At 34.3% G+C, this 25983-nt stretch overlaps 3 protein-coding genes and 1 pseudogene across 3 annotated transcripts; 2 read left to right on the top strand and 2 right to left on the bottom strand.

Annotated features, from left to right (window-relative positions):
• Window positions 1-1705: 1705 nt before the first annotated feature.
• LOC114745237 (uncharacterized serine-rich protein C215.13-like) lies at window positions 1706-3508 on the top strand (annotated as a pseudogene).
• A 7555-nt stretch (window positions 3509-11063) lies between these two features.
• LOC114745235 (uncharacterized) lies at window positions 11064-13246 on the top strand. The gene is made up of 4 exons (XM_028933385.1): window positions 11064-11129; window positions 11314-11353; window positions 12242-12415; window positions 12573-13246. Exons 1-4 carry the CDS (start codon window positions 11064-11066, stop codon window positions 13244-13246), a joined length of 954 nt encoding a protein of 317 aa, XP_028789218.1.
• Window positions 13247-15305: 2059 nt separating this feature from the next.
• Window positions 15306-16036, bottom strand: LOC114745234 (phylloplanin-like). The gene is made up of 2 exons (XM_028933384.1): window positions 15844-16036; window positions 15306-15589 (listed from the first exon to the last, which is right to left on the bottom strand). Exons 1-2 carry the CDS (start codon window positions 16034-16036, stop codon window positions 15306-15308), a joined length of 477 nt encoding a protein of 158 aa, XP_028789217.1.
• A 917-nt stretch (window positions 16037-16953) lies between these two features.
• Window positions 16954-20400, bottom strand: LOC114745230 (UDP-glucuronic acid decarboxylase 2-like). The gene is made up of 7 exons (XM_028933380.1): window positions 19507-20400; window positions 19002-19149; window positions 18804-18883; window positions 18370-18453; window positions 18183-18257; window positions 17642-17734; window positions 16954-17447 (listed from the first exon to the last, which is right to left on the bottom strand). Exons 1-7 carry the CDS (start codon window positions 20089-20091, stop codon window positions 17229-17231), a joined length of 1284 nt encoding a protein of 427 aa, XP_028789213.1. The 5' UTR covers window positions 20092-20400; the 3' UTR covers window positions 16954-17228.
• Window positions 20401-25983: the final 5583 nt, after the last annotated feature.

Below are 25983 nucleotides of genomic sequence, written 5' to 3'. Positions count from 1 at the left end.
AACTTATATTAAGAATTAAAAAAACATTATCTCCACTGTGTAAATAGGGACGTTGGAGTATTTTAAACTCCATGACGAGGCGCAAGCATCAGCGATGTTATACTGTGCTATTGCCGTTTAACTGTAAGCCTTGTGCTGTTCTGTTGTTTTTCCCCTCTGAACTCATGACTTGTCCTTCGATAACAAGTTTTGAGCATCTTTGACAAAGGATGATCGAGGAGGAGGAATATATCTTGTAGGATTATCATAAAATAATAACAACATCAATGAGAACAACAAGGATTCATTAAACAAAATAAGAGTCCAACCACATTCCACTTGGCTTCCTCTTACGTTTTTTAACTTAACACATAAACAATTAGCGTGGATCTCCATGCACTTCCATCGCTTCTTCCTATTTATTCTCATTTCCTTCATTCACGTTACTCCTCTGGTCCTAAATATAAGATATGTATAAAGGTTTTATATTTAGGACTAGAAGAGTAATTACTAACTACTCCTTTCTCTACCTTTTTTCCTTTTCTTTTTATATTCTGTTTTTCACCACACAAAAAAGAAACTAACACACTCCTTATATTTTCATAGAGGTATTATACTCGTGATCTCATATTGAAGTAAGATTTAAAAAAATGTTTAGTTGGACTAAATGCCCTAAACATCTTCCCCTGTTTTTTTTAACTCTATTCATGAGTACTCACATGTAGTACTTAATAATATTTCAAATAGAATTACTCATATTAAAAGAATACGTGAAAAAAAAAAAAACACTCCATTTCTTTCATTTTTTTTTCCCTTTTTGGGGTTAGTGTAACGTTGGAGGGGCAAGGAAGGAAAGGAATGGGAGAACCAAAGAGATAAGGTTTTAGGGTTTAAATAATTTCTGACTGCTAACAAACAATACCACTCTTCTGCACATCTCACGTACCCAAGGCCCCCCCCCCCTCCATCTTCTCTTACATAGAGATTCTTCCTTCCCTTGCTCCTTCGTACCAGCTGCTTTTCCCCCCTTTTACAAAGATTTCTTAATGTTCCTTTGATTATGTGAGGCATAGTCTAGATAAATGTATCCAGATTTTTTGTATACAGTAATACAATAATGAGCTATAAATAGAATCTCAATTATTCCTTCTTGGTTTTATTTATAAGTTTTAATTTGGATTGTCTTGACATTTAATATAATTTTTTTAATTTTGTTCTTAATTATTTTTTATTTTTGTCATATTCTCTCTTATAACGTTTTTTCACACATTCTCTTTCATCTTTTTCTTATTTATTATAAAAACATATTTAAAAATAAAATTTTATTTTTAACATATTTATTAGTAATTGAAATACTAGAGTACTTATTTAATACTACCTCCTGTTTCTAATGTAAGACTTTATTTGACTTTTATTTTGATCCTAAATATAAGACCCCAATCTACTTTGTCTCTCATATTTATATATTTTTTTTCAAGTTATTTCTTTTAACAATGGTAGTTCTCACCAATATACTTGATTAGTAAAGATATTTTTAGAAAGATAATATCTATTTATTACAAATAACTAATTTAATTTTTTTAATCTTATTAAATTAATCAATTAACTCTTATAATTACGATTAAAAATAATATATGAAAATTAATAACCTTTCAGACAACAAAAACTGATAATTTTATTTTTAGATAATTAAAGAATGATATTTTAAGACATCGGAGAGTCAGTCATGCACGTGCTGACCTGAAGTCTCCGTCCCTCACTTCAATGCCTTCACTTACTTCACTGTCTCTCTCTTCTGTCCTCTGTTCGCCCTTTCCCTCTTCACTTCACTGACCCATCTCTCTCATCTCTCTCTCTCTCTAACGTACTAATCACCTTCTTCAGGTCATCAGGTGGTTCAGGAAGCAGAAGCAGCAGCAGCAGCAGGTCAGACATGGAAGGTGGCGCCGACGACGACATGGCGGACGGAATGCAATGCAGCGACCATCCTTACAGAACCAACCCTCACGGCATCTGTGCTCTCTGCCTCCAAGAGAAGCTCGGCAAGCTCCTCTCCTCCTCCCTCCCTCTCCCTCTCCGTCCTTCCTCCTCCTCCTCCCCCCCTTCTCCTTCCTCCTTCAGATCCGACCTCCTTCCTCCGCCCCTCCTCCTCCTCCTCCTCCTACTCTCGCCATCCTTCTTCTTCCCTCTCCCTCCCTCAATCCCAACCCAACAATGGATATCATCACCACTCCCACCGCCCTCGTCTCCTTTTTCTCTCTACCAAGAAGAAGGCCAAGAAGAAACCTTCTGTTGCTCCTTCTTCTTCCTCTTCCTCCGCCGCCACGGCTTCCTCCGACGTCGTCTTCAAGCGAAGCAAGTCTACCGCCACTCCTAGAAGAGGCAGGCTCTTGGATGACCCAGGGGATAGCCCTAGAAAAAGGAACGGGTTCTGGTCTTTTCTTCATCTCTCTTCCAAGTCATCATCCTCCTCTGTTTCCGGGAAGAAATTAGACGCCAAGAGCCTTAGAGACGGAAATATCAGCTCCTCCGGGCAACAGAAGGAGAAGTGCGAGGGATCGTCTTTGGGAGGCAGAAAGATTGACATTGTTGTGGAAGACGACGAGACATGTAATAGCCGGCAAACCTCTGCTTCTTCCTTCGAGCGCAAAGTTTCGAGATCCAGATCTGTTGGTTGTGGAAGCAGAAGCTTCTCCGGCGATTTCTTCGAGAGAATATCCACCGGCTTCGGAGATTGCGCTCTCAGGAGGGTCGAATCTCAGCGCGAAGGGAAGCCCAAAGTCGCCCGCGGCAGCAGCGGCGGCGACCACCACCACCACCATTCCATGAAAGAAAGAGCGAGGTGCGCAGGATTATTCAGTGGCTTCATGATGAACTCGTCTTCGTCATCATCATCATCTTCGTCTTACCTGGTTTCATCCTCGAACGACGATCAAACCACGGGCAGAAAATCAGAATCTATGGCTCTGTCTCAGAGCAGAGGAAGGTATTGGGGCTGGGCATTCGCCAGCCCCATGAGAGTCTTCACCGCCAAACCTTCAAATTCCAAAGACGTCAAGAACAACGCCACGCCAAATCTGTCTGCTATTCCTTCCTTGCTTGCTGTCAGAGGCTGAAGAATCCAAAAAAGGAAAAAAGAAAAATCCATCTTGGAGTCAAGATGATTCACGCTTACTACATCATATATCGTTACTTAACCCGTATGTTAAATTCTTAAATTTTCGCTAATTATGTAATGCAATACTCTCGTTTTCCATGCAATTTTCTGGGAAAGCTGTTACCTGTTTGTTCATATTCAGATGGTTATGATGGGTGTGTTTGGAGAATGCGAAAATAAAATGAGATGGAAATAGGAGATTGGGCTGAGCGTGATGGATTTAGCAGTTTACTTACAAATGGTTGTATGTATTCATTGGAAATTGCAGAAAGTTTAGTGGGAAGTGCATGTAAGGTTACATGAATAGTGCCTGGGAAATATCCCCAAGGCGCATGATTCAGCCCTCAGCGTGTTAATAATCATGATGTCTCTTCTATTTTGCCTACAAGAGTTTCATTTCTTCTTCTTTTCTTTTCTTTTTTGTGTTTTCATTTCCTTGTCTTAATCCATCTTCACGTATCTCCATATTCAATATTTCGATGTTTATATAATATAGTTAAATATGTACGCAACGCCTGTAGCATTTCTGGATAATCCTCTGTATTCGTTTTTCATTTAGAGAATTTTCTAGTGACATTTAGTATCGATTTTTTCAGTGGCAATCAGTATTCTAAATTTAAATATTAAATATTATTGAAAAAATAATTTAAACTATTAGATACACAAAAAGCAATTAAAAAATATTTTAGGATTTTGAATGATATTAGAAATTTTTTTTGGATGTTAGATTAAAATCTCTCTTTTTTTTCCGAAGCCAATATTAAAATCCCAAGCATTACTCATTTTATTCTTTCTATTTATAAATTATAACCCATTTTCGTTTCCAATATATTTTTAAAAATTTTAAAATTTGTTAACCCTATATTAATTAAAATTTAATAATTTTTTAACTTTAAAAACATTTAATATATCTAATTTTCAATAGAAATAATAATTAGTCATGGATAAAATTGCAGATTCTTATCATAGATTTAATGAGATGATTTTTATAAGGAAAAGTCTTTAAATTTCTTATAAACAGGATGAGACAAGTATTTATTAATCAAATTATTTTCCAGTAATGCCGGAACTTGTCTAGTCTGGTTGGCATTAAAAATAGAATTTGTTTATTAATTTTTTGCCTTGTTACTTGAATATAATACAATACTACTTATTCAGAGCTAACGGGCATCCTAAGCATCCAAAGACGATATAAAATTTATAAAAAGCAAAACATTATTTACAGACCGTAATATGGCTTTCCTTAAAGAATTTTGTTCGGCATTGTAATTTTCCTAATGTTTATTTTTTTTTGTTTTTATAGTAAAATTTACATATTAAAAAAATGAATATAATTTTAACAAAAAATTTGATTTAATACTCTTCTGTTTTTAATGCACGATATACTTGTTCAGTTAATCTTGATCTTAAATATAAGACTTATTTATCATATTTATTATTTTTTAAATTATCTTTATTGATACTCTTTTAATCATAATTAAATAAGAGAGAGAAGAAAGATATTAAGAAAAATCATTATAATATTTCTTAAAAAAATATTTTTATAATTAACTAAATTATGTAATTTTTTCAATCTAACTAAATTAATCAAATAGAATTTATTTTAATAACTGGAGCAGGAGTATTATTAAACATAAATGTGCGTAGATGTCTTATTTGTGGCTACCGTTTCTATCCACCTCAGTCTGACAAATGACCACGCTCCTCAGTATTTTTCTTGTCAGAATTGATGTTTTCCAAATAAAACATGAAAAAATGAGGCAGGAAAGGTTAAAAACGTCCATATGTATATACTTGTATGATATAAAATCATGAGTTAGGAGTATTAGTTTAAAATTAAAATTCACATTAAATTTTTTGGTGACAAATTAAAAATTAGTCTGGTGAGATAGGGTGATGCATCACTGTAGCAGTGCAGAGAGCGGGTAGTGTGTATCGTCATTGTCATTTATGTATTTTAGCAGTAAGTGATAAGTGATGACGAAGCACCAGAATTTTACCCCCAACCTTTTCCCCTGCTCTTTATTCTCATGTTTTTTTTCCCTTTCATATTTTTTTTAAAAAATAAAATTCTTAGATCTAGTTTATAAATATAATTTATACTCTTGGAAATCACAATCCCACCCTTAAAAATCCATGACAACAGGAGAAAATTTTCTATGAATCAGATTTATGGGCTAATTGAACAACCAATGTTGCAATAATAATTCCCCCCAATTTTCCCAATTTTATTTTAGAAATTAAAATGGATAAATTAAAAAATATTTAAAAATAAAAAATAATTACAATAAAAATATTAGTTTATTAATTGACAATAATTTTATCAGATAAAATAATATATGATTCGGCATTGCATAAATATTTAAACCTAAATACAAAGGATAGTGTTTTGGAAAAAAAGTTAATATAATCTGTAATTCTTTAATTTTGTTCTCATTTTAGTTTTGGTATCTTAAATTTTAAATCATAAGTTTTAGTCCCTCAAATTTTTTATTTAAAATATTAATTTTTATAATTTAATAAAAACCTGAATTTAAAACTTGAAAAACTAAAATAAAAATAAAAATAAATTTGAGAAGTTATAAATTATATTAACAAAAGAAAAACATATAAAGAAAAGAAATGTCGCGCAGTGCGGAGGGTGCGACTGTGTGATTATTTATTACAAATTCTGACAAAGGGGTGATTATGAATTGGTGGGACCATTTTGCACTGTTAAGTTTTAACTTTACCATATATTGCGTGCATACGTGAAGTAAAATCTATGAGCCCCTGTCTCATCATTCCCGTCGGATTTTCCTTATTTTATTTTTACCCTTTCATACAATGTTTATTTTCATATTCCTCTCAAACTTTTTTAACCACTACAAAATAATATATTAAATAAGAGACTTCAAATATAAAAAAAATGTTTATTCTAACCTTAATCAGAAAAAAATCTGTTTCCAGTTAATATTTATATATACTACTCCTCTGATTCTAAATATAAGACCTATTTACAAAACAGGTATTAAATTTAAGATCAGATGGAGTATATATTTATGAGTTTTAAGCATATATCTGCAACTATTTGTGTTATTCTTCTCTCTTTCTGGTCACATTTTATTGTTAGAGAACACCATGGGCTTATTTTTCAACATATTTTTTTTCCTAAAAAGATTACTATGTGGAAGAAGTGGGCACAGAAAAAGCTTCTATTACTCTTCAAGAATTTAGGCCACTAATGATGATTAGTGAAGGACACACAATTAATTTGGACTCGAGCTTTGTTATCTTCACTATGTTGTACTTTCTAGGCCCACAATCATTTGAAAATGAATCAATCTTCCGAAAAAACAAAAAACGCATCATTGATTCCAAGACTTCGCACACATGCGTGTTTGAAAAGATGGACATAATTTCCCTCTTAGATCTAAATCCATATATTATTTGCTACAAGTCTTATATACCACCTTTTATCCTTAACATAAAAGTTAGTTTGATATTTAATTTAATTCTAAATGTGATATTCCAATTCATTTTATCTCGTATTTACCCATTATTTTCAAGATGGTCTTTGCAGTATTAAATAGGAGTTTTAACTAATATACACAATTAGTAAGAATATTTAAAAAAAACATATATTTATTATAAATAAATAACTTAATTAGTCTCCTTAATGTATTCAAATTAATTAATTAGCTTGTATATTAAAAATAAAAAGTAATAAAAATCATGTGTTTATTATAGTATTATACTCGTACGCAAATTTTAAGGGAAAATTGCAAATAAAGACCTCCCAATATATAAAATAGCAACCAGGGACCCTGAATTTGAAAAATTGCTGCAGAGGACCCGGTCCCAATTTGCAATTATGAAATGTTGATTAAAAGACAAAAATACCCACCGGCTTTACATATCCTCCTCTACTTCGTTCTCACAAACCCATATCCTTCTCTCCTCTCTCCCGCTTCGTCCTTCTCTTTCAACTAAGCATTTCAACTAAGTATTTGAGGCAATACATCGAATAGATTTCATTTGTGTTTGTGCTGAGTTATGGGTGGGTAGGATTTTTTTTTATAGCTCTTTCAACCAAGCAAGTGAAGCACCCGCTTGGGTCCCAACGTCTTTTATCTCTAAAGTTAGAAAGGGATGAACAAATAATCAATAAGCTCAACAAGAAGCACAAAAGTTGAAATCCAAGCCTTTCAAGTATAAGCTAACAACTCTTAACATCCTTGTTGCAGGGTTTGAAGAGGATGCATTTTGAGAAACAGGTGAATGAAGCCTAGCCTACCAATAACATGCCCTCATTCAGACGATTATATGTTATCAAATGATAATTATATGTTCCTTTATCCATGAATGCAGTTATCAGATGATTGCTTGGACCTAATATTGTCAAGAAATGTTCAAAATTAGCTTTGATGTCATCGATGTTAGATGGTTATCTGGACTTGTTATTTTCTATTAGAGACTCATAATTTCCTATTTTAGACCTGTAATTTTCTATTTTAGACTTATAATTCTCTATTTTGGACTTGTTATTTTCTGTTGTGACTTGTAATTTTTTATATCAGGGTTGTGATTTTTCATTTCAGGCTTATTATTTTTTATTATAGACTTGTTATTTCCTATTGCAGACTTGTTATTTCTTATTATGGATTTGTAATTCCATATTGCAGACTTGTAATTCCTATTATAAACTTGTTATTTCTTATTGCAGAGTTGTAATTTTTTTATTACAAACTTGTCATTTCCTATTGCAAACTTTTAATAACAAGTGTTGATGTAATGCCAATGAGACGCCAATGACAAGTTTATTAAGATGAATAACAAGTTTAGTAACGCAAGTGACAAGTTCTGATAAGCATTTAATAGGAATTTAAGTTTGTGCATTAAAATGACAATTTTCACATTCTTGGATGAATGACAACTTCAGTAAAGCTAATGACAACTTTAATAAGTCGAATGACAACTTCTGATAATCTAGTCATACAAATTTGAGCTTAAACTATTAAGATGATAGAATTTTCATATTTCTTTACGAAATGACAAGTTCAGTTAGTCAAATGACAACTTCTGATAAAGTTTTCATACAAATTTGAGATTCTCTATTAAAATGATTGAGTTTTCACATTTATTTATGAAATGACAAGTTAAGTAAGACCAATGACAACTTCTGATAAGCTACTCATACATATTTGAGATTTTCTGTTAAAATAGCTGAATTTCCACATTTATTTATAAAATGACAAGTTCAGTTAGGCCAATGACAAGTTAAGTAAGACTAATGACAAGTTCTTATAAGGTTTTGACACAATTTTAAATTTCTCTGTTAAAATCAGAATTTACAGATTTCCTTGATAATAAGCACTTCTGAGATAGGATTCATGACAAGTTCAATTAGGTAAATGACAAGTTAAGTAAGACTAATAACAAGTTTCGATAAGGTTTTCATATAATTTTAATTTCTCTGTTGAAATGAGTAAATAAGAAAAAAAAGAAGAGATCCTGTAATGTGAGGGGGAGAAAGAAGCAAAACTAAAATTAAGGAAACAAAACCAAGGGAAAGAAAAACACCATCTTAGGTGCCCAAGCTCCTCCACTTTGATTCTTTCCCCATGGTTGCTAAAAAAATATTGCTCATCATCGCTTTCATGGTCGCAGATCTAGGATGCCCCAACCTCATATCATTCTTCCCAACCTAGCAGCATCCATCGAAGGGCGGGCCCAATCTTGCAATCAAAACCCCATTCGAGCTTCTGTGATTCAGCAACATTGTGAAGGGGTCGGTCCAATTCTCCCAACCAAACCGCACATGTGCTTTCCCTTCTCTTTGTTCCATGTCAATATTTCGTGCAATGGGAGAAGGCTTGCGTCCAAGCTCTTCAACACGCGCGTGAAATTGATAGTTCCACCCACCCCTTGAATTTATCTTCGCTTTGCTTGTCACAGCGGAACTTAGAGTGGACAAGTAGTTGGATGCAGTGACAGAGCAATGGGGATCTATACTTTGTCATTGATATAATTTTTACCAGAATTTCTCATCCATAAATCCCCATAACTCTAGCCCCCATTGAGCATTACCCTTCCATTAATCTTCCCAGTTAAAAAATCTCTCTCCTTAATCGATAAAATCACTCCACCATGCTCCCCACGTAAAGCCTTAAGGTCACTGGAAGAGAGAAAGAAATGAGGTGATGGAAGAAAGAGAAGGAGAGGGAAGAGAGAACTCCTGGATTGGACCGCAGTGGGAAAGAGAAGAAGATAAGATGATGGAAGAAAGAGAAGAAGGGCAATTTAGTCTTTTTCCTTACATTTTATAATTCATATTTGAGACCCGGTCTCTCACAGCAATTTTGTAAATTGAAGTACCCAAATTGCTATTTTATATTTTCAAAGGTCTTTATTTGCAATTTTCCCAAATTTTAATATATTTTTAACTGAGATATGAGAAATTCGGGGGGGAAAAACCCCATTATTTGACGGTGCACGTGAGGATATATATCAATCAAATCAGTTTTGACTTTGAAAGAGAGAGACAAAAAGCTCCAGGCTGTAACATGATATGTGGGGATTCCTTAATTCTCAAATCTATGTCTATACTTTACAATACCTAATATGACAAATGTTGAATGCTTAATCCGAAGATTTAAAAATATATATATATTTTGCGGCCACAAAAATAACAACACAACTATAACATTATTTCTTGCAGATTTATAGAATTGTTGTTGTTTTAATTAGACCCTCATGATATATGTCTACGGCAGGGCCCCAGGGTATTATTGGCAGATCAGGTCTAAGTGTTGGCCAAAATAAAAATCATGATTTTTTGAAAAATATTGGTTCCATGGCCCTCTCGAGTCCTGAGTTTTTATTTAAGGTCATAGTAAATTTAGTTGTATATGCAATAGGGTTTTAGGTACTTAATTATGATTAATTAGGATTTTTTTTTGGAATATTTTTGCCCTCAATGTAACAACCATATTTCTCTCTTATATGTAACAGTTTAATAATAAAATTTGGAAAGGAAAGGGTAAAGATTATTAGATTCTTTGTTGCGGAATTAACAACTTATTTATTCATGTTTTTCGTGTTTTTGGTGGGTCAAAATAAATAATACATATAATTTCAATTTAACTAACATTTTTTTTTAAATGAAAAAGATGTCATTGAGATATGATAACACCTTATCAACCATGTCAACCACTATATATAGCTTAACCATATCAACTTAACCGTTTAATTAGTAATCACACCACAGAGGTAAAACTACTCCCAAATCAACTATGCAGCAATCATTAAGCAAACTCAAACACATCACAAGTTATCAACTACTAAACTTCAAATGCTGTATAAGGAGGCTTATTTGGTGAGAGGGCAACTACATACAGCCTACAGGTTTTTACACATAGAATGTTCATATATAAAATGAATGTCTTTTGTCTTGCGAGACAAAATTTTTTGTACATATTGATCTCGTACAAATTATTTAAACGAGTGACTTGCTTAGTTTCTTTAACATACACTAATTACATGGTGAGTCTCCAAGACAGGGCTCATCCCAAAAAAGATCTAAGGGGGTGTTTGACAATTGCTCCAGAAGTGCTTCTGGGTCCTAAACCATGGTTTGGGGAAGCTGATTGCCAAACACCCTTTTTTTTTTTTTAAACCATGGTTTCTGGCAAAACCTTGGTTTTGGCCAGGAAAACCATGGTTTGCCAACAAGCACGAGGGGGTCGCTTCTGAAGAAGGAAAATCGGTCGTTGGAGTAATTATTACTCCTGTCAGTAGCTCCAACGGTGAAAAAGCACCAACTCTCTTCTCCCATTCATCAGCCATTCTACCCGGAAGCCTCTTCTCTTCCATTCGTCCTGCCATTGCCCTCATAACCACTTGAAGATCCGGTCTTGTTCAACTCACTCGAAAATATCGAGCTGCTATGAGTTGCTCATTAGAGAAGAATCCGAGGAAAAAGTCCACCCCATTCTGCCCACTTGAAGATCTGGTCCTGTGCCGTCGCCCCTTCTGAAGAAAGTCTAAAAATTTCTTCACACCAGTGAGATCATTCACCGCTCAGGAATATCAGTGCCGATGAGGTGTTTCTAGGCTTGCCAGAACAAGACCGCGCATTGGGTTTGCCCGATCGAAGCCTTCCATTTCTGATATCTTTGCTGTTTAGTCTGTCTCAGGTCGCCTTGTCCGGTTCCATCGCTCATATCCAGAACTCAGGTAAGCTGTCTCCTCTCATTTGCGAACGTCCGGTTAGTCATTTTCATCACTAATGCGAACATCTGGATCTGTTGTGTTTTCAAATTTCCTCCCTGGTCGATTTTTTTCCCACACAGAGGTTGGTTTCACCGATTGTTTATGATTTGTTCACTTCTACTGGCTTCATTTCGTTTTCCTCCCACCTTTAGTTGTTCATTTTGTTTCACCATTTGCTTTTGTTTCATGGTAATGTGTTGAGCAAATGAGAATGAGAGACAGAGCAGAGGCATTTCGTTTTGAAATTCTGGTTGTGGCTGGATCTCTGTTTCGTGTGTGTGTGTCTTTTTTCCCATATTCGTATGTTGTGCTTTTGGAGACAGAATAGTCAAACACTCTGTATGTGTGTATACAGTTGGATTATGGGTGCTTGTGCTGCTGAAATTGTTTTTATTTCTCTAATCGAAATCTCATGAATGAGTTAACTAATTTCTCTGTTCCAAATTTTGGTCAGTTAACCAATTGTAATTGAAATCCCACTGGTCAGGGGAATTCTTTTTAGTGTTTGAGTGGTTACCAAAATCTGTTTGGGATTTTAATTAGTAGTTGTACTCAAATTTTGGTCAGTTAACCGAAAAGAATTCCCTTAAATGGTGGGGGAAAAAATTCATCCTTAATTTTGGGATTTCGATTATTAATGAGACCTCATTTTGCTGGAAAAAAGATCATGTGGCTATACTTAAATACTATACCTGTTATATCATATCTCCGAACTGAATGGCATGCTTTTTCGGTTGAACTTGTGATGACTGAAGTGTTGTAATTGGTTTATAGCATAATGAGTAAAAAAAAATGGCAAAGCTTCATGGGATATAAGAACCACAAAGGTCTTTATTGACCTGTGCATTGAAGGAGTTGAAAAGGGGGAAAGAAAAGGAACTAGCTTGACAAAGCCTACTTGGACAAGTATTGGGGACAGCTTCACTACAAAGACTGGGAGAGTATATACGAGAATCCAATTAAAGAACAAATTTGATGCCCTGCGAAAGGAGTGGCAATTATGGGATAGGCTGCTCTGTGAGACAGGTTTGGGGTGAGATGCTGAAAGGAATACTGTTACTGCCCTTGATGATTGGTGGGAAAAGAAAATAGTGGTAATCATTTAACTTTATTTGAGCTTGCATTTTCTCCATGTTAATGTTTTTTGTATAATGTATAATATTTTTGGTGTTGAATGTGCAAGAAGTTCCAGGCTACAAAAAATTTAGAGAAAGAGGGCTTCAATTTCGGGCTGAATTGACTCAACTCTTTGGGTCTGTAGCTGCAACTGGACCACAGTCATGGGTACCTTCTTCCATGACACTTCCAAGCGAAGGAGTTCTTGAAGATGATATGGAAGAAGGGTCTGGAGATAGTGATGAAATTTTGGGGGCACCAACTGGCATAAGTGGGGAGTTTAATTCGGTCACATTTAATGACAATAGTGGAGGAAGTAGAGGCAACACTAGGATGAGACAGGAAACCATTCGTGAAGGTAGAAGCACAGGTCTAAGTAGCTCATTAGGGGTTAGAAAAAAAGTTGAATCCATGAAGAAGAAACCCACTACCACTATGAAAATAGCAGATGCACTAACTAGGATAGCTCAAGCAAATGAAAATGATTCTCAGCGTGAACATGAAGAGATTTCAAAAGCACGTACTAGGAAGCTAGAAGAAGAGGCACGTGCTTATGAGATGTCAATTGCTGGAGTCATGGAGCACCTTAATGAAGTTGATGAAATTGTTGATGATCCTGATCTGTTTGGCCGGTGCACAACACTCCTTATAGACAAGCCAATTGCAAGGGAAATGTATGTGGCTTTGAAGAACAAGAAGGAAAAACTCTTGATCTTCTTGAAGCATGCAACTAAGGATTGAGACTTCATTTGTGTTGCTTATTATAGTATTTGACTACTTTTTGTGTTGCTTAGAAGATGACTGCGATAATTTGTATATATTTTTAGGAATGATGTAACCAGCACTATTGTATTATGTAACTACTAAATTTCTGTAGGAATTAAACAACTTATTTTCTTATTAAATGTTTAGTAATTTCATATCAGGGCTTCTGAATTTTATATCTATGTGCACAGGACAAGACAAAAAATGGCCGATGAAATTAAAATTGCAGAAAAGTATTGTAAACGACGGAACAAACGGGTTAATCAAGTTGCAGTAGTGGTTGGTGGATACGCTTCTTTTCATTTGTGTAAAGAGCCCCAACATACGAGTATTTACATAGGCAAGGCATGGGTAAAGGACGTTTTACAAGGCCATTCCACCTATTATTATAACATGTTTAGGATGGAAAGGGAAGTGTTCTTCAGTCTTTGCATAGAATTGCAACAACACGATCTAAGAGAAACTAGAAATGTTGAGATACATGAAATGGTTGCAATGTTTTTAAATATTGTTGGCCATGCGCTAAGTAGTAGGATGCAGCAAGAAAGATTTCAGCATTCAGGGGAGACAATTAGTAGACATTTCCATAACGTCTTACTGGCATGCTGTAGACTTGCTATGTCCAATATCAAACCAAAAGATCCAACATTTCAGTATTTGCATACAAAAATATGGCCTGGTGGTCGATACTAGCCCTTTTTCAAACATGTTATTGGAGCAATTGATGGAACACATGTTTCATACATTGTTGATGCAACTGAGCAAACAAAATTTATTAACCGAAAAGGAAGAGTAGCGCAAAATGTAATGGCGGTTTACGATTGGGACATGTGCTTCACTTTTGTATTGGCCGGATGGGAAGGTGGTGCGCATGATGCTCGTATATTTGACCATGCCCTCACAACTTCCATGAACTTTCTCCATCCGCCTCAAGGTATATTTTAAATTGCTACAATTTATTTATGCTTAACTATTAGAAAACAAAGTTTATTGACACCAATCATATATTTCATGTAGGCAAATATTATTTGGTGGATGTTGGCTATCCGACACCCATGGGATACCTTGGTCCTTACAGACGTGAACGCTACCATCTCCCTGATTTTCGAAGGTCATCTGCACTTGAAAATGAGAATGAGGCGTTCAATTATTTGCACTCAAGTCTATGGAGCACTATTGAAAGAACTTTTGGAGTTTGAAAGAGTAAGTTTGCAACTTTAGGAAACATGCTGAGCTATGACTTTCCAACACAAGTTCAAATTGTTTGTGCAACGATGGCCATACATAACTTCATTAGATCAACATCCATTTCTGATCTTGGTTTCATTCAGTTTGAACAATAAGGTTCTTATGCAGGAGAAAATAATGATGATGATGTAGTTGGATCTTCACATATACCTTCATCAATAGAATTTTTATCTCACATGGTTCAGCTTCGTGATTCCATAAGAGATCAAATTGTTCATTATATACAAGAATAGTCATGTCCTTTTTATTTCCTTTTTTCTTTTCAGATAATGTAATGTGTTGTTAAAAAAAACTACTTGGACAAATATATTTCGTTGCAACTTTTATTATTAAGACAATTAATATGGAATTTTTTTGTGTGATTATTTAATTTTGTGAAAAAAAATTATGGGATTTCATCTTTAAAATCTTTAAGAAATAATAATATTTTCTCTGGCAAAATAAATCATTTTCCTAAAAACATATTTAATTATTTTATTAATATATATACACATTAATTTTTTATTAATTATATTATTTATGCCTTATTTATTACGTTGCCAAAATGTATATTATTAACAAATTTATTACTTCAAATAAACATATATTATGAAATATATTTTATATGTAATTATCATTTAAACTTATATTCTTTTTAATAATTTCTACATATCAAAAAGCACTTCTGACAACAATTATCTAAACACTCTCACTTTATCAGAATCACTTTTTCAAAAATCTATTCTTTCAAAATCTACTCTCTAAAATCTATTCTCCAAACCATGATTTTACTTTATTCAAACACCCTCTAAATGGAGGGGGCGTAGTGAAAGCCAGAAGGGCCAAGAATGGTAACGAGAAGGTGTCTAAGGATGGAGTTGACCAGGAAAATGAGGGTGGAGAGGAGTCCTCCGACAGTGGGAAGCGTGGCGTCGCAAGTACTGAGTGGCGTAGGCACAAACAAGTCACATCTTGACAGGAGTGAAGATACCAAAATTTCAAGTGGATCTACAACTATTACAAACTTCCCTCTTCCATTTGTTTTTGTCGACAATACCAATTTCCCGTCACACCTAAGCTGCACATCAGCACCTGACATTCACGACTTTACATTAGTAATTTTGCACCATTCGAGATAAATATGTCAAAAACAACTATCTCATAATATATAAAAACATTTATTTTAAATCACTATTCTTCGGACTTCTCATAAATACTTTTATTCAAGTTGGGGTAAAATTTCTTTCATATGCTTACCTGACCTTTTATATCGTAAAATTACTTCAAAAAGCTAATCTTAACACTCTCTGAGATGATTAATTACAAAGATCGAGATCATTAATTACCAGAGAAAACACGAGTCGCTTTGCCCTTGGGACCTTTTGTGCCATTGAAAGTGCAATACAGAATTCCTTGGATTTTGATCACATTCGTAAATGCCTTTTCATGCTCTGCTTTGGCTTCTCCAAGTGAAACCCAGCTGAGGAGCAGAGACATAATAAGGATGACTACTAGAGATTTCACTCTCGTCAATGTCATGGCTTATATTGCATAGCTTCACACCGGAATTATGAATAGCGGAGAAGCAATTTACAGGGAAGCCAAGTTCTTTCAACCTATGATTTGCTTAATGGCATAGAATAGCAGAGTAGAAGTCTACTTATAGTATTACAGAGAAGCATTATGTTGTTGAGTGGAGGATTTAATGGCAGAAATTGAGGGGAAACACGAAAAGAATGAATTTGTAATTTGTATGAAATGGGACACCCAGGGGAAGGCCGAAGGGGATTCTCTTCCCCAAAAATCATGCAATCTGTTGGTGCCAGCCACTTGTGACTTTTAATATTTACTTGTATTTCAATACGTGAATTCAGTCAGGATACTCATCAGTCACTAATCAAATTTAGACTATTTAGATCAAAATTAGACGTCCAGGTTTAATAGAATTTTATTTTTATATTTTTAATAAATTAACACTTTGATTATTTTTTAATATTAGTTTTTGAAAAAATATTTTTTATTTAAAAACTTCTAACTAAAAATTATAAATCTAAATTTTTCAAACTGTACTTAAATACTACCTCTTGTTTTAATTATAAGACCTTATATGTAAACTACAAACGAGATGTTATAATTAAAACCAAAGATAACAGTACAGTACAGAACTCACCACCTCATCACATCGAACTGGTTCCACAGTTCTCCTGCCCCGCATCGACAAGGTTTTTGATATGTAAAGTTCCCCATCACTGCACTACTAATTAAAGATGCTATCAAAAACCTTTTTCATATTTATCACCTTAATTTCTCTCTATCTCTCTGGGAAGAAATAATTCTAAATTTAGTATATGCTGTATAGACTATTGGATATGGAAAAATGAAGATGCCAATAATTTTTTTATATTTATCAAATAATAATACAACACTAAACATCATCAAAAGATAAGCAAGAAAGCAAAGCAAAACTTCATTGTGAAAAAGACGTTGGTATAATTTAATTGTAATTTAACCAAAATAACTATACTCCCCAATAAAATATAATAACTCAATAATTAAAAACTGAACTCCGGATGACACACCTAAATAATCTTTTCATGGCACTACCAATGCTGCTTATTTTGCCCCAAGACATATACCCACGCAGTATATTTCTAAATATCAGGGAGTCCCTCTTATTCAATACATGCTTATGATTTTCACTAAATAATTATGTGTCTCTGTCTTTGTAAATCTACGAGGCAGAATTGCCCATCGCATCTTTGGAGTCACCAAATATTCGTTGTCTGAAGTCGGACACCATTAGGGGAAGTCCCTTGCGAAGGGGCACAAGAGGCTCCCAGCCCAGAAGCTCCTTTGCCTTTGAAATGTCTGGTTTTCTCTTATGTGGGTCATCCTCTGTGTTTGGCCTATACTCTATCTTTGCGTTTGGATCTATCGTCTCTTGTACCACCTGTACAGATTATCACATGCCATCTTAAGAATCTAATTCTCATCTCAAGATTATCACATTCTATCTTTGCATTTGGAACTTGCAAGTCAAGCATGGTGGCAAATTTGAATTTGATTCTGTTTTATATGAAAATAACTCGATTGTTTTAGAGATGTGCAGTGATATATACAAAAGAGGGAACGTGAGTATTTTACCTGAGCAAGTTCAAGCATGGTGAATTCACCAGGATTGCCGAGATTGAAAGGACCAACATGCTCACCTTCCATTAGCTTCATTAGTCCTTCCACCTGTCACATGTATATAGTCATGTCAAACAAACATTTCCTATCAGTTTCCACAGATTAAGGGCAACATTAGAAAAAAATACATTAAGTGTTTAGTCAAACTAAAATTAAAGCTTATAAAATGAACCATACTCTTTCTCAAATTTAAAACTTATAAATAGGACCTACGGGAGTATGTATCTTGAACTTAAGGAAGAGGCGACAGATACTATCACACTGGGAAGCATACTACACAGTGCTTTTGCTTGCAGATTCAAGAGAAATTCTTACACAAACTCTTCATAAGTGTAAGAAGTCAATAAGATTTTACTGCTGAATAATGTCGTAGAAACCTTAGGGGTTTATCCTAAGATTTCTTATTTTTTACTTTTTAGTTGGTGCCAAATTTTCCTTGTAGTTATGATGTTAAAATTTCAAACGAACAAGACAGGGAGGGGAAAAAAAAACTTACCAAGTCGGAAACATATTGGAAGCTTCTTGTTTGTTTTCCATCGCCATAAACAGTCAACGGCTCCTTCCTCAGTGCCTGAATGTAGTTTAAAAAATCTTATACGAAAGCAAATTACATACAGAATTAAAGAAACAATGCCCACTAACTAACAAATTAACAAGAACCATGTCAGAGTAAAAAGCTTTACCTGAGCAACGAAGTTACTAACCACACGCCCATCGTCAAGGCACATTCTTGGTCCGTAGGTGTTGAAGATACGAGCAATCCTCACCTATACAACAATTTCAACAACCATTCTTTCATGGAAAATCATCGCACTTTTCAATAATTTTGGAAGGATTTGGTAGACTGTCATCTCAGATATCAAGCGACATTGACGTGTCCCTGTTTTAATGTACTGATATTAAAATATTTAATATATGATTCTCGTCTGCCTAGGCTTCTAGCTATTCTCAACTTTTTAAAAATATTTATGGTATAAATTCATTACAACGGTCACGTCATAGCAAGCATGAGAACCAACTGTGATATTTTATACTTTAATTTTCTATACTGTAATATCTAAAACAAAAGGTCAGATAACAATACCAAATGCCTAGGAGAATCGTAATGGGAACAAACCTCAATGCCAGCGCCTCTGTGATAGTCCATGGTCAGGGTTTCTGCTGTGCGCTTTCCTTCATCGTAACAGCTCCTCACACCTACACCAACACGCAGCAAAAGTGGGTAAATATCAAAACGACAAATACGAAGCTGAGATTTTGAAACTTGAAAGAGTGACACAAGATTTTAAATCTCTTATAGATATAGTGTGGGTACCAATAGGATTAACGTTGCCCCAATAGGTCTCAGCCTGAGGGTGTTGAAGAGGATCACCATACACCTCACTGGTGCTAGTTAGCAAAAAGCGAGCACCAACCCTCTTTGCCAGTCCCAACATATTCAGTGTGCCCACCACATTGGTCTTGTGGACTCCAGAACACGCCAAAAACAATAGATATGAATCAAGGACTAAACAATTGCCAATCAACTAGGATAAGTCAAAGAGAGAATGAAGCTAACCACTCTGACATTATACCAATAAGCTAAAAGGCAGAGTTAAAATGGAAACTTAATGATTTTCATATCTTGGTATGTTTAAATAAGATTGTTAAAAATATCCAAAATCAGGGGCATTCCTCAGCATTTCTGTGCCATGTTATATTATAAAAATCCTAGGGAGAACTCGTTACATTGAATTCATATGATGACCAATTAAACAAGAGATCGTAATAATGATAATAATATTAATCATAACAAGAGGCGAATTGTAGATAAAGGATATGATGGTCTTGACGGGATTGAACTTATAATGAACAGGGGAAGCAGGACAAGCCAAATGGTAGATCTGGTCAACCTCCAAGAGGATGGGTTGAACGACGTCGTGTCGAATGAGCTCGAAGTTGGGGTTTCCAAAGTGGTGAATCAAATTCTCTTTCCTGCCCGTAAAGAAATTATCAATGACGATGACGCTATCGCCTCGGTCGATCAGACGGTCCACCAGGTGGCTCCCGACGAAGCCGGCTCCACCGGTCACCAGAATCCTCTTCCTCTTTCCTCTCAGCCCCATAGGCACCTTCCCGGTTTTACCCCGAGGATGCGTCGCAGCTTCCTCGAGCAGCACTCGCCGAGTCGGCAGAGCCAACTCGGAATCGACGAGCAAGTCAGGAATCGGCGATGGGGAATGAGAGAAGAAGTGGAAGAAGCAGGTGGCGATAGCAACGCCGATAAGGAAGAAAGGAACTCTCTCTCGAAACATTCGGGAAACTGGGTGTGCGGGTTTTCCTCGAAAATCCGAAGAACGTGGTGAATCCAAGGTGGGTTCTCCGGTCTCGCTTGTTTGGGCTCTGTGAATGAGCTCAGAAGTCATATCTCTCACAGCCACAAACACTGCCCAACAACGTCTCAGTTTCGTATAGGCGATTGACTGATCTCTTGCGTGAATTATGGCAGGCGAAAGGCTCAAATGCTCGAAGGATCACGCAGTTTCAAGAGTTCGTAATCGTAACTGACGGAAGAAAGAAGAAAAGAGAAAAGGAGAGAGTTTGTTTACGCAGGGAAGATGAGAGAGAGGGAGGGAGAAGAAGGTGCTTTGAATTCACTTGCATGAAATTTGGCCATATAATCGCTCCAAGAGCGTGGAAGGTGCATCTTGCTTTAATTTTGCAGGTTCAGCATTTTTTGGGGGCAATGATTCCAAGACTCATGCTTGTCACCTTCTCATCCGTCAACAGAATTTTTGTTCCAAATGTGAGTGATATGAAAATATTAATAAATTATTATTGTCAAAATTTCACTCCCGATGCCGAAATGTTTAAATTATCAATGTCATCTGAAAATTTAATTATCTAATAAAATAAATTATTATGTGGTATTTGTTATTACTATAATAGCATATGACAAAATAATAGGAGAACTATGAATAAAAATGCCTATTTCATCCTCTAACTTTATACAAAACTTTAATTTTATTTTTTAATTATAAAAATTATCTTTTTAGTCTCTTAACTTTAGGATTGTTAGTCACACATGATCTTTTTTATAATGACCATCATTATTTTAAAATTTAAATATAAGATATTAATATTTAAAAATATTTTGCCAATATTTAAATGTTCACTGTCACTATTGTTTTTGACGGTTTTGACATTAAAAGACTAAAAACACGTAATAAAATTAAAGAACCAAAATAAAATACTCCTCCGGTCCTTAATATAGGACCCAATTCTTGAGTTGGTTTTGGTCCTAAATATAAGAGCCCTTTCTCAAATTTATCAATTTTCTCTAAATTACCCCTATGAATACTCCCTCATCCATAATCAAGTAAAAGAGGGAGAGGGGTATTAAAAAAGATGATTGTGGTGTTTTAGGAAAAATGTGTCACTTTTCTTATAATTAACTAACTTACCTAACTTCCTTAATCTAATCAAATTAGTTAAATGGGTCTTATATTAAGGATCGGAGGAGTATTATGTAAAGTCATCAATAGATTAAAGGCGCACATTTAATTTTTGTTTTAAATATTTGAATTAGGAAAGAACGGCATTTGGGTGTTGTGTAAGAGGGAGTAGTAAAAAATTTTAATGAGCTTGATTTAAAAAGTTAAAAAATGAGATTAAAAATTTTTAATTAAATTTTATTTTTTTATCTTGCATCTTTACTTTATTAAAATTTTAAAATCTCATTTCTTCAATTTTTTAGATTGAGCTTATTAAAATTTTTCTTCCTCTTTCCTCTCTTCCATTTCCCTTATGCCAAACATAGGCAAATTTTACTTTGATTCTACAATTATTTACAAATATGGAAACAACAAACCTACAAATAATTATACAGTAATAATTACTTTAATATTTTTGGTAATAAATTGACCTACATAATTAAATAAAAAATATTTAAAAAAATCAAAAAGAAAATTTGTTCAGTCTCCTGATAGATTATTATTTTGTTCACTCAGGTCTTTTAATAGTTAAAACATATAATACTTAAAAACAATATGGCTTAAATTTTTCCCCCCCTTCGGTGTGGCTTAGATCTCACATAAAGCTTGAGACTCACAGTCTGATTATAATTAAAAAAAAAATTGATTGAATTCAGAAGCAAAGTAAATATGATAATATATAATATTCTATTATATTCAAGAAACCCACTTTCGGTTTCCATTAATATACCAAGCATAAATATATATAATACCTCCCGTGCTAATGATAAAATCTCGTTTATAATCTATAAATGAGGTCTTATAATTAGAACTGGAGGTAGTATATTTTTAAATATAAATTTTAATCCTATTTTTACTTGCACTGCCTTAAAAAAATAATACCTCCAATCTTTAATATAAGGACTTGTTTGACTTTTATTTTGATTCTGAATATAAGATTCCAATCTATCTTATCCCTCATATTTATCCTTTTTTTTTCAAAATAGTCTTTATAATAATAGTAGTTCTAACCAATGATTAAAGAACCGGACCGGACCGGACGGTCGGACCGGTTGAACCGTCACCCGGACTCGTTAACGGCTCGGTTTGGACCAAAAAACCGTTCACATAGTTGAGCCGGATTGGACCGGAGTTGAGCCGTTATTAAGCCGGAAACCGGAGTTGGACCGGGAACCGGAACGGTTTTCAGAAAACCGGACGGTTTTTTAGCCTGACTGAAAAATACTAAAATTTTTTAAAAAATAGAAGAAAAATAAAAAAATTGATCCCCTTAAATATCCTAATATATTTTTAGACTAGTTATAACCATATAGTATTATTTCATTGAAAATTTCATATATTGTGGTGTTAAAATCGTGAGTCGCTAGTCTTTTTGTTTCGATATTTGATTTATCTTTTAAAAAAATATTTTGATTTGAATGAATTGATAATTTGTAATATCATTAAATATTTTAAACATACATAAAATTAAATATATAAGGTTTTAGTCCATTTTCAATGATTTTATTATAATTTTAGATTATTTAAATGCATTTCTAAATTATTTAATAATTTGATATTTTTCATATATACTAATTATATGTATATAATATTTTTTAAATTAATTATTGCGTCACCGGTCTGACCGAACGGTCCGACCGATCCGACCGATTGAACCATGACCCGTTGATCTTTCCGGTTCGACTTCCGGTCCGGCTTTTAAAACATTGGTTCTAACCAATATATTTGATTAGCAATGATGTTTTAAAAAAGATAATACTTATTTATTACAAATAACTAATTTAACTAATTTTTTTAATCTTTTTAAATTAATTAACCAGTTTTTATATTAAGAATTAATTAAAGGCCGTAGTGTACTTCTCCATACCAAACGCGACATTATGGTGATAGCTACGATCTGGACCTGCTTTACCTGGGGAGGGTAGCACCACTTATGTCCGATGTTCCTCACAAGCAAAAATAGATTAATAGTAATGCTCGATCGTTATCCAGCCTTCTTCCAATTTTTTTCATAAAATACAAAAAAAAACCGATTTATATAAATTAAAAAGTTGATTAGAAATTAGTAAAGATAATACATATATAAAAAATTATAATTTATTTTAAAAAAAACACTCTTATTTATGAAAAGAAAGTGATTGAATAATTTCTCAGCCCATGTGTTGATAATTAACAATGAAAACAACCACTAATTAACGGGGATAAAAGTAGAAAATGATATTAAAAGTTTCAAAAAAATTATTAGTGTCTCTTTTTTAAAAAAAAAGCAGACCATCCCTTAAAAAATTTCTTTTCTTTCAATAGGCCCAGGTATTCTGTTATAGAGACATTTTATTTAAGACACTGTCAAATATTAAATGTAAGCATGTTGTGAGAAGCTAGTTCTTTCTGTTAGACTCAATTCCTATTAGTCCATATATATATATATATATATATATAAGATCCAAGAGAAAGCCCCCACCAAATTAATACAAACCAAATATTCTGACTCCATGAGGATTACATAATTTTTCCAGTTATCTTAAGAGAATAAAAGATGACTATTTTCGTTTGATCTCGACTGGATATATAGACTCCATGCAAGCATGCAGCACAAGTCACACTTACGATTACTCTCTCTCTCACATACATATGTATATATATAAAATCTTTTTCCCCCCATTATTCTAACTCTTTCCTACAAGAAAGGGAACCTGCACACAATTACACACACCCACCCCCATGCCATTTCAAGTTTGATCCCACAATTTTTTCCATGTGAAGTGTTGAGCAACAAGGCTGGCCAAAGGGTATGGTAAAATTTGCAGAAAGAAAGTCGTAGACTACGGGAGTATTTAGGTAAGAACAAAATCATAGTTTCAAAAGTATTTTTATGATATACAAAGTAATATGTGGAGGAGGATTTCGAGGTTAGCCAAACACCCCCTTTATTTAGGAGATGCGAAAATTTGAAAGAAGAAGCTCTTGTTCGTTGCTAAATAGTTATGGTAAATAATGAACTCCATGTAATTATTTCTTAAATAATTATTATACGTAACCTAAAATAGGGGTTAGTTACATTTATTTAGACAAATATGAAATTTATAGGAAATTATTAATTGTAAAATACGTATATGAACAAAACATACAATGTTTTATGCGAGATTTACATACTAAAGCTCAATTAAAAAGGGGGAAAAGTTTACGAAGGAAGACTTCAAAGTGAAAATATCGTTCTAGCAGCAAAGTGATGAATAAAATGAAAAAGCACTGTGCCTTTTCTGGAAGCAGCCAGACAACTGACTTCTGGTGATAGACAGGTTTGATTGATTATGACTAGGGGCCCAGTTATTCATCAGCAACTTATTAATCATGAGACTCCTTCGGAGGGAATTAGGCCCCCAATAAGACTAAAGAGATTCACTATCTTCCCTTTTCTTTTGTATTATTATGAGGAAATTAGGAATTTTACCTAACATTAGGAATTTGTCTTCCTTGCTTTGAAAGGAGATGAAGTTATGAACAATTGACCTGACATTCCAAAAAAACTGACATTTTGACCTAAATTTTTATACTCCTTGCCATCTGGCTGAGACAACCATCTTGAAGGACGGTGGGCTGCATCACCCACACCTTTAGTTCAAGGAATTGGAAAAAGTGAAAAACACATTTTCATATAGGATCAGTTGGAACTGGTTTATTGCAGTCCTCCTCGAGCTTCGTTCGCTCTATATGTGAATGGTATTAATAAAAGGGTGAGAGGAGGAGACAGCTTACGTAAATCATTTTAGCGTGCGCCACAAAACTCTGCTACGAATAACATTAATAATAATAATAATAAAACAAGGGAATGAAACTTACAAGTAAAAGCACTTTGAGAAGTCCTTACAAAACACGGTGGTGGTGATGATACATAATGAACAGTCTCACAACAACAGAGTTAGAATCGGCGGATTTCGTTGGGGGGCCTAAAATTGAGCGGATGGGTTTCAGGGGTTGCAGTTTCGTCTTCTCTCCACATTTTAACTGTCTTGTCAGCTTCACAAGTAATAAGCCTTGAGACCGTTTTACATCGTAGGTCATTGCATAAATACCAGCTTCACTGTCCAATGACCCTGGCAATCCAATTTGGATTAATTCATGATACCCAGTATCAGTTATTTTAAACACACACATATACACAAAATGTCTTTTTTAAACACCCCCCCCAAAAAAAAAAAAAAACACCCACCCCCCAAGGTAGGGATATAGAGGTCATTTCCCTTCCTCTCTCTTTACGTCTGTATGTTAAATGAGCCTGATGAGAGATATCAGAATCATATTAATCGTTTGCAGTAATATTAACTCCTTGGTACACAACGCTTTTCAATTCATCCCTTTAAACACTGCTAGTGCAAGTCCTGTGCATTATATGCTCCTCAGGTCCTAAATGTAAAACTTATTTCCACTACACAAAATGGATCTTACATTTAGGACCAGAGGGAGCTCTATTATGGCTCATAATAATGTGACTTGTTAAAATTATTATATTATTCATAGATTTCAAATGTGTACAAATATACATACCAGGTTGTACGATTTTGCGCCTGCTGAAAATTGTGAACACTCTTCCAATCCCAAACCATAAACTCCCGTTGTCCTTCAACGAGAAGGAAAGGAGCTTCAAGTCAATGAATGCATGAACAGATATTTATGCCATTATGCACAGATTCATCCTTTCTGGACTCTACTGACAAGCCATCAAATCGGCACACAAGTTATTGAAATAAACAAGTTCATTAAATTAAAATCTACACTGAGGAAGCACTGTTGGAAGTCAGTACCTCCAGTGACCATCACACCCTC

This window comes from Neltuma alba, unplaced genomic scaffold (genome assembly GCF_004799145.2).
Source record: "Neltuma alba isolate B1F8T4 unplaced genomic scaffold, ASM479914v2 tig00004561_pilon, whole genome shotgun sequence".
In the NCBI taxonomy this organism is placed as follows: domain Eukaryota; kingdom Viridiplantae; phylum Streptophyta; class Magnoliopsida; order Fabales; family Fabaceae; genus Neltuma; species Neltuma alba.
Note: the sequence above shows the minus strand (reverse complement) of the source record. Positions and strands in the feature narration are given on the sequence as shown.

What these genes read in the sequence shown, in the direction of transcription:
- LOC114745234 (XM_028933384.1), bottom strand. Translation starts at nt 16,036, where the DNA reads ATGACATTGACGAGAGTGAAATCTCTAGTAGTCATCCTTATTATGTCT. An exon ending in AGCGACTCGTGTTTTCTCTG is followed by an intron (nt 15,590 to 15,843) that starts GTAATTAATGAT and finishes CGTGAATGTCAG; the next exon opens with GTGCTGATGTGCAGCTTAGG.
- LOC114745230 (XM_028933380.1), bottom strand. Translation starts at nt 20,091, where the DNA reads ATGACTTCTGAGCTCATTCACAGAGCCCAAACAAGCGAGACCGGAGAA. An exon ending in ACAGAGGCGCTGGCATTGAG is followed by an intron (nt 18,454 to 18,803) that starts GTTTGTTCCCAT and finishes ATTGTTGTATAG; the next exon opens with GTGAGGATTGCTCGTATCTT. An exon ending in CCATGCTTGAACTTGCTCAG is followed by an intron (nt 17,448 to 17,641) that starts GTAAAATACTCA and finishes TAATCTGTACAG; the next exon opens with GTGGTACAAGAGACGATAGA.
- LOC114745235 (XM_028933385.1), top strand. Translation starts at nt 11,064, where the DNA reads ATGAGTTGCTCATTAGAGAAGAATCCGAGGAAAAAGTCCACCCCATTC. An exon ending in CGCTCATATCCAGAACTCAG is followed by an intron (nt 11,354 to 12,241) that starts GTAAGCTGTCTC and finishes TGTGCATTGAAG; the next exon opens with GAGTTGAAAAGGGGGAAAGA. An exon ending in TAGGCTGCTCTGTGAGACAG is followed by an intron (nt 12,416 to 12,572) that starts GTTTGGGGTGAG and finishes TGAATGTGCAAG; the next exon opens with AAGTTCCAGGCTACAAAAAA.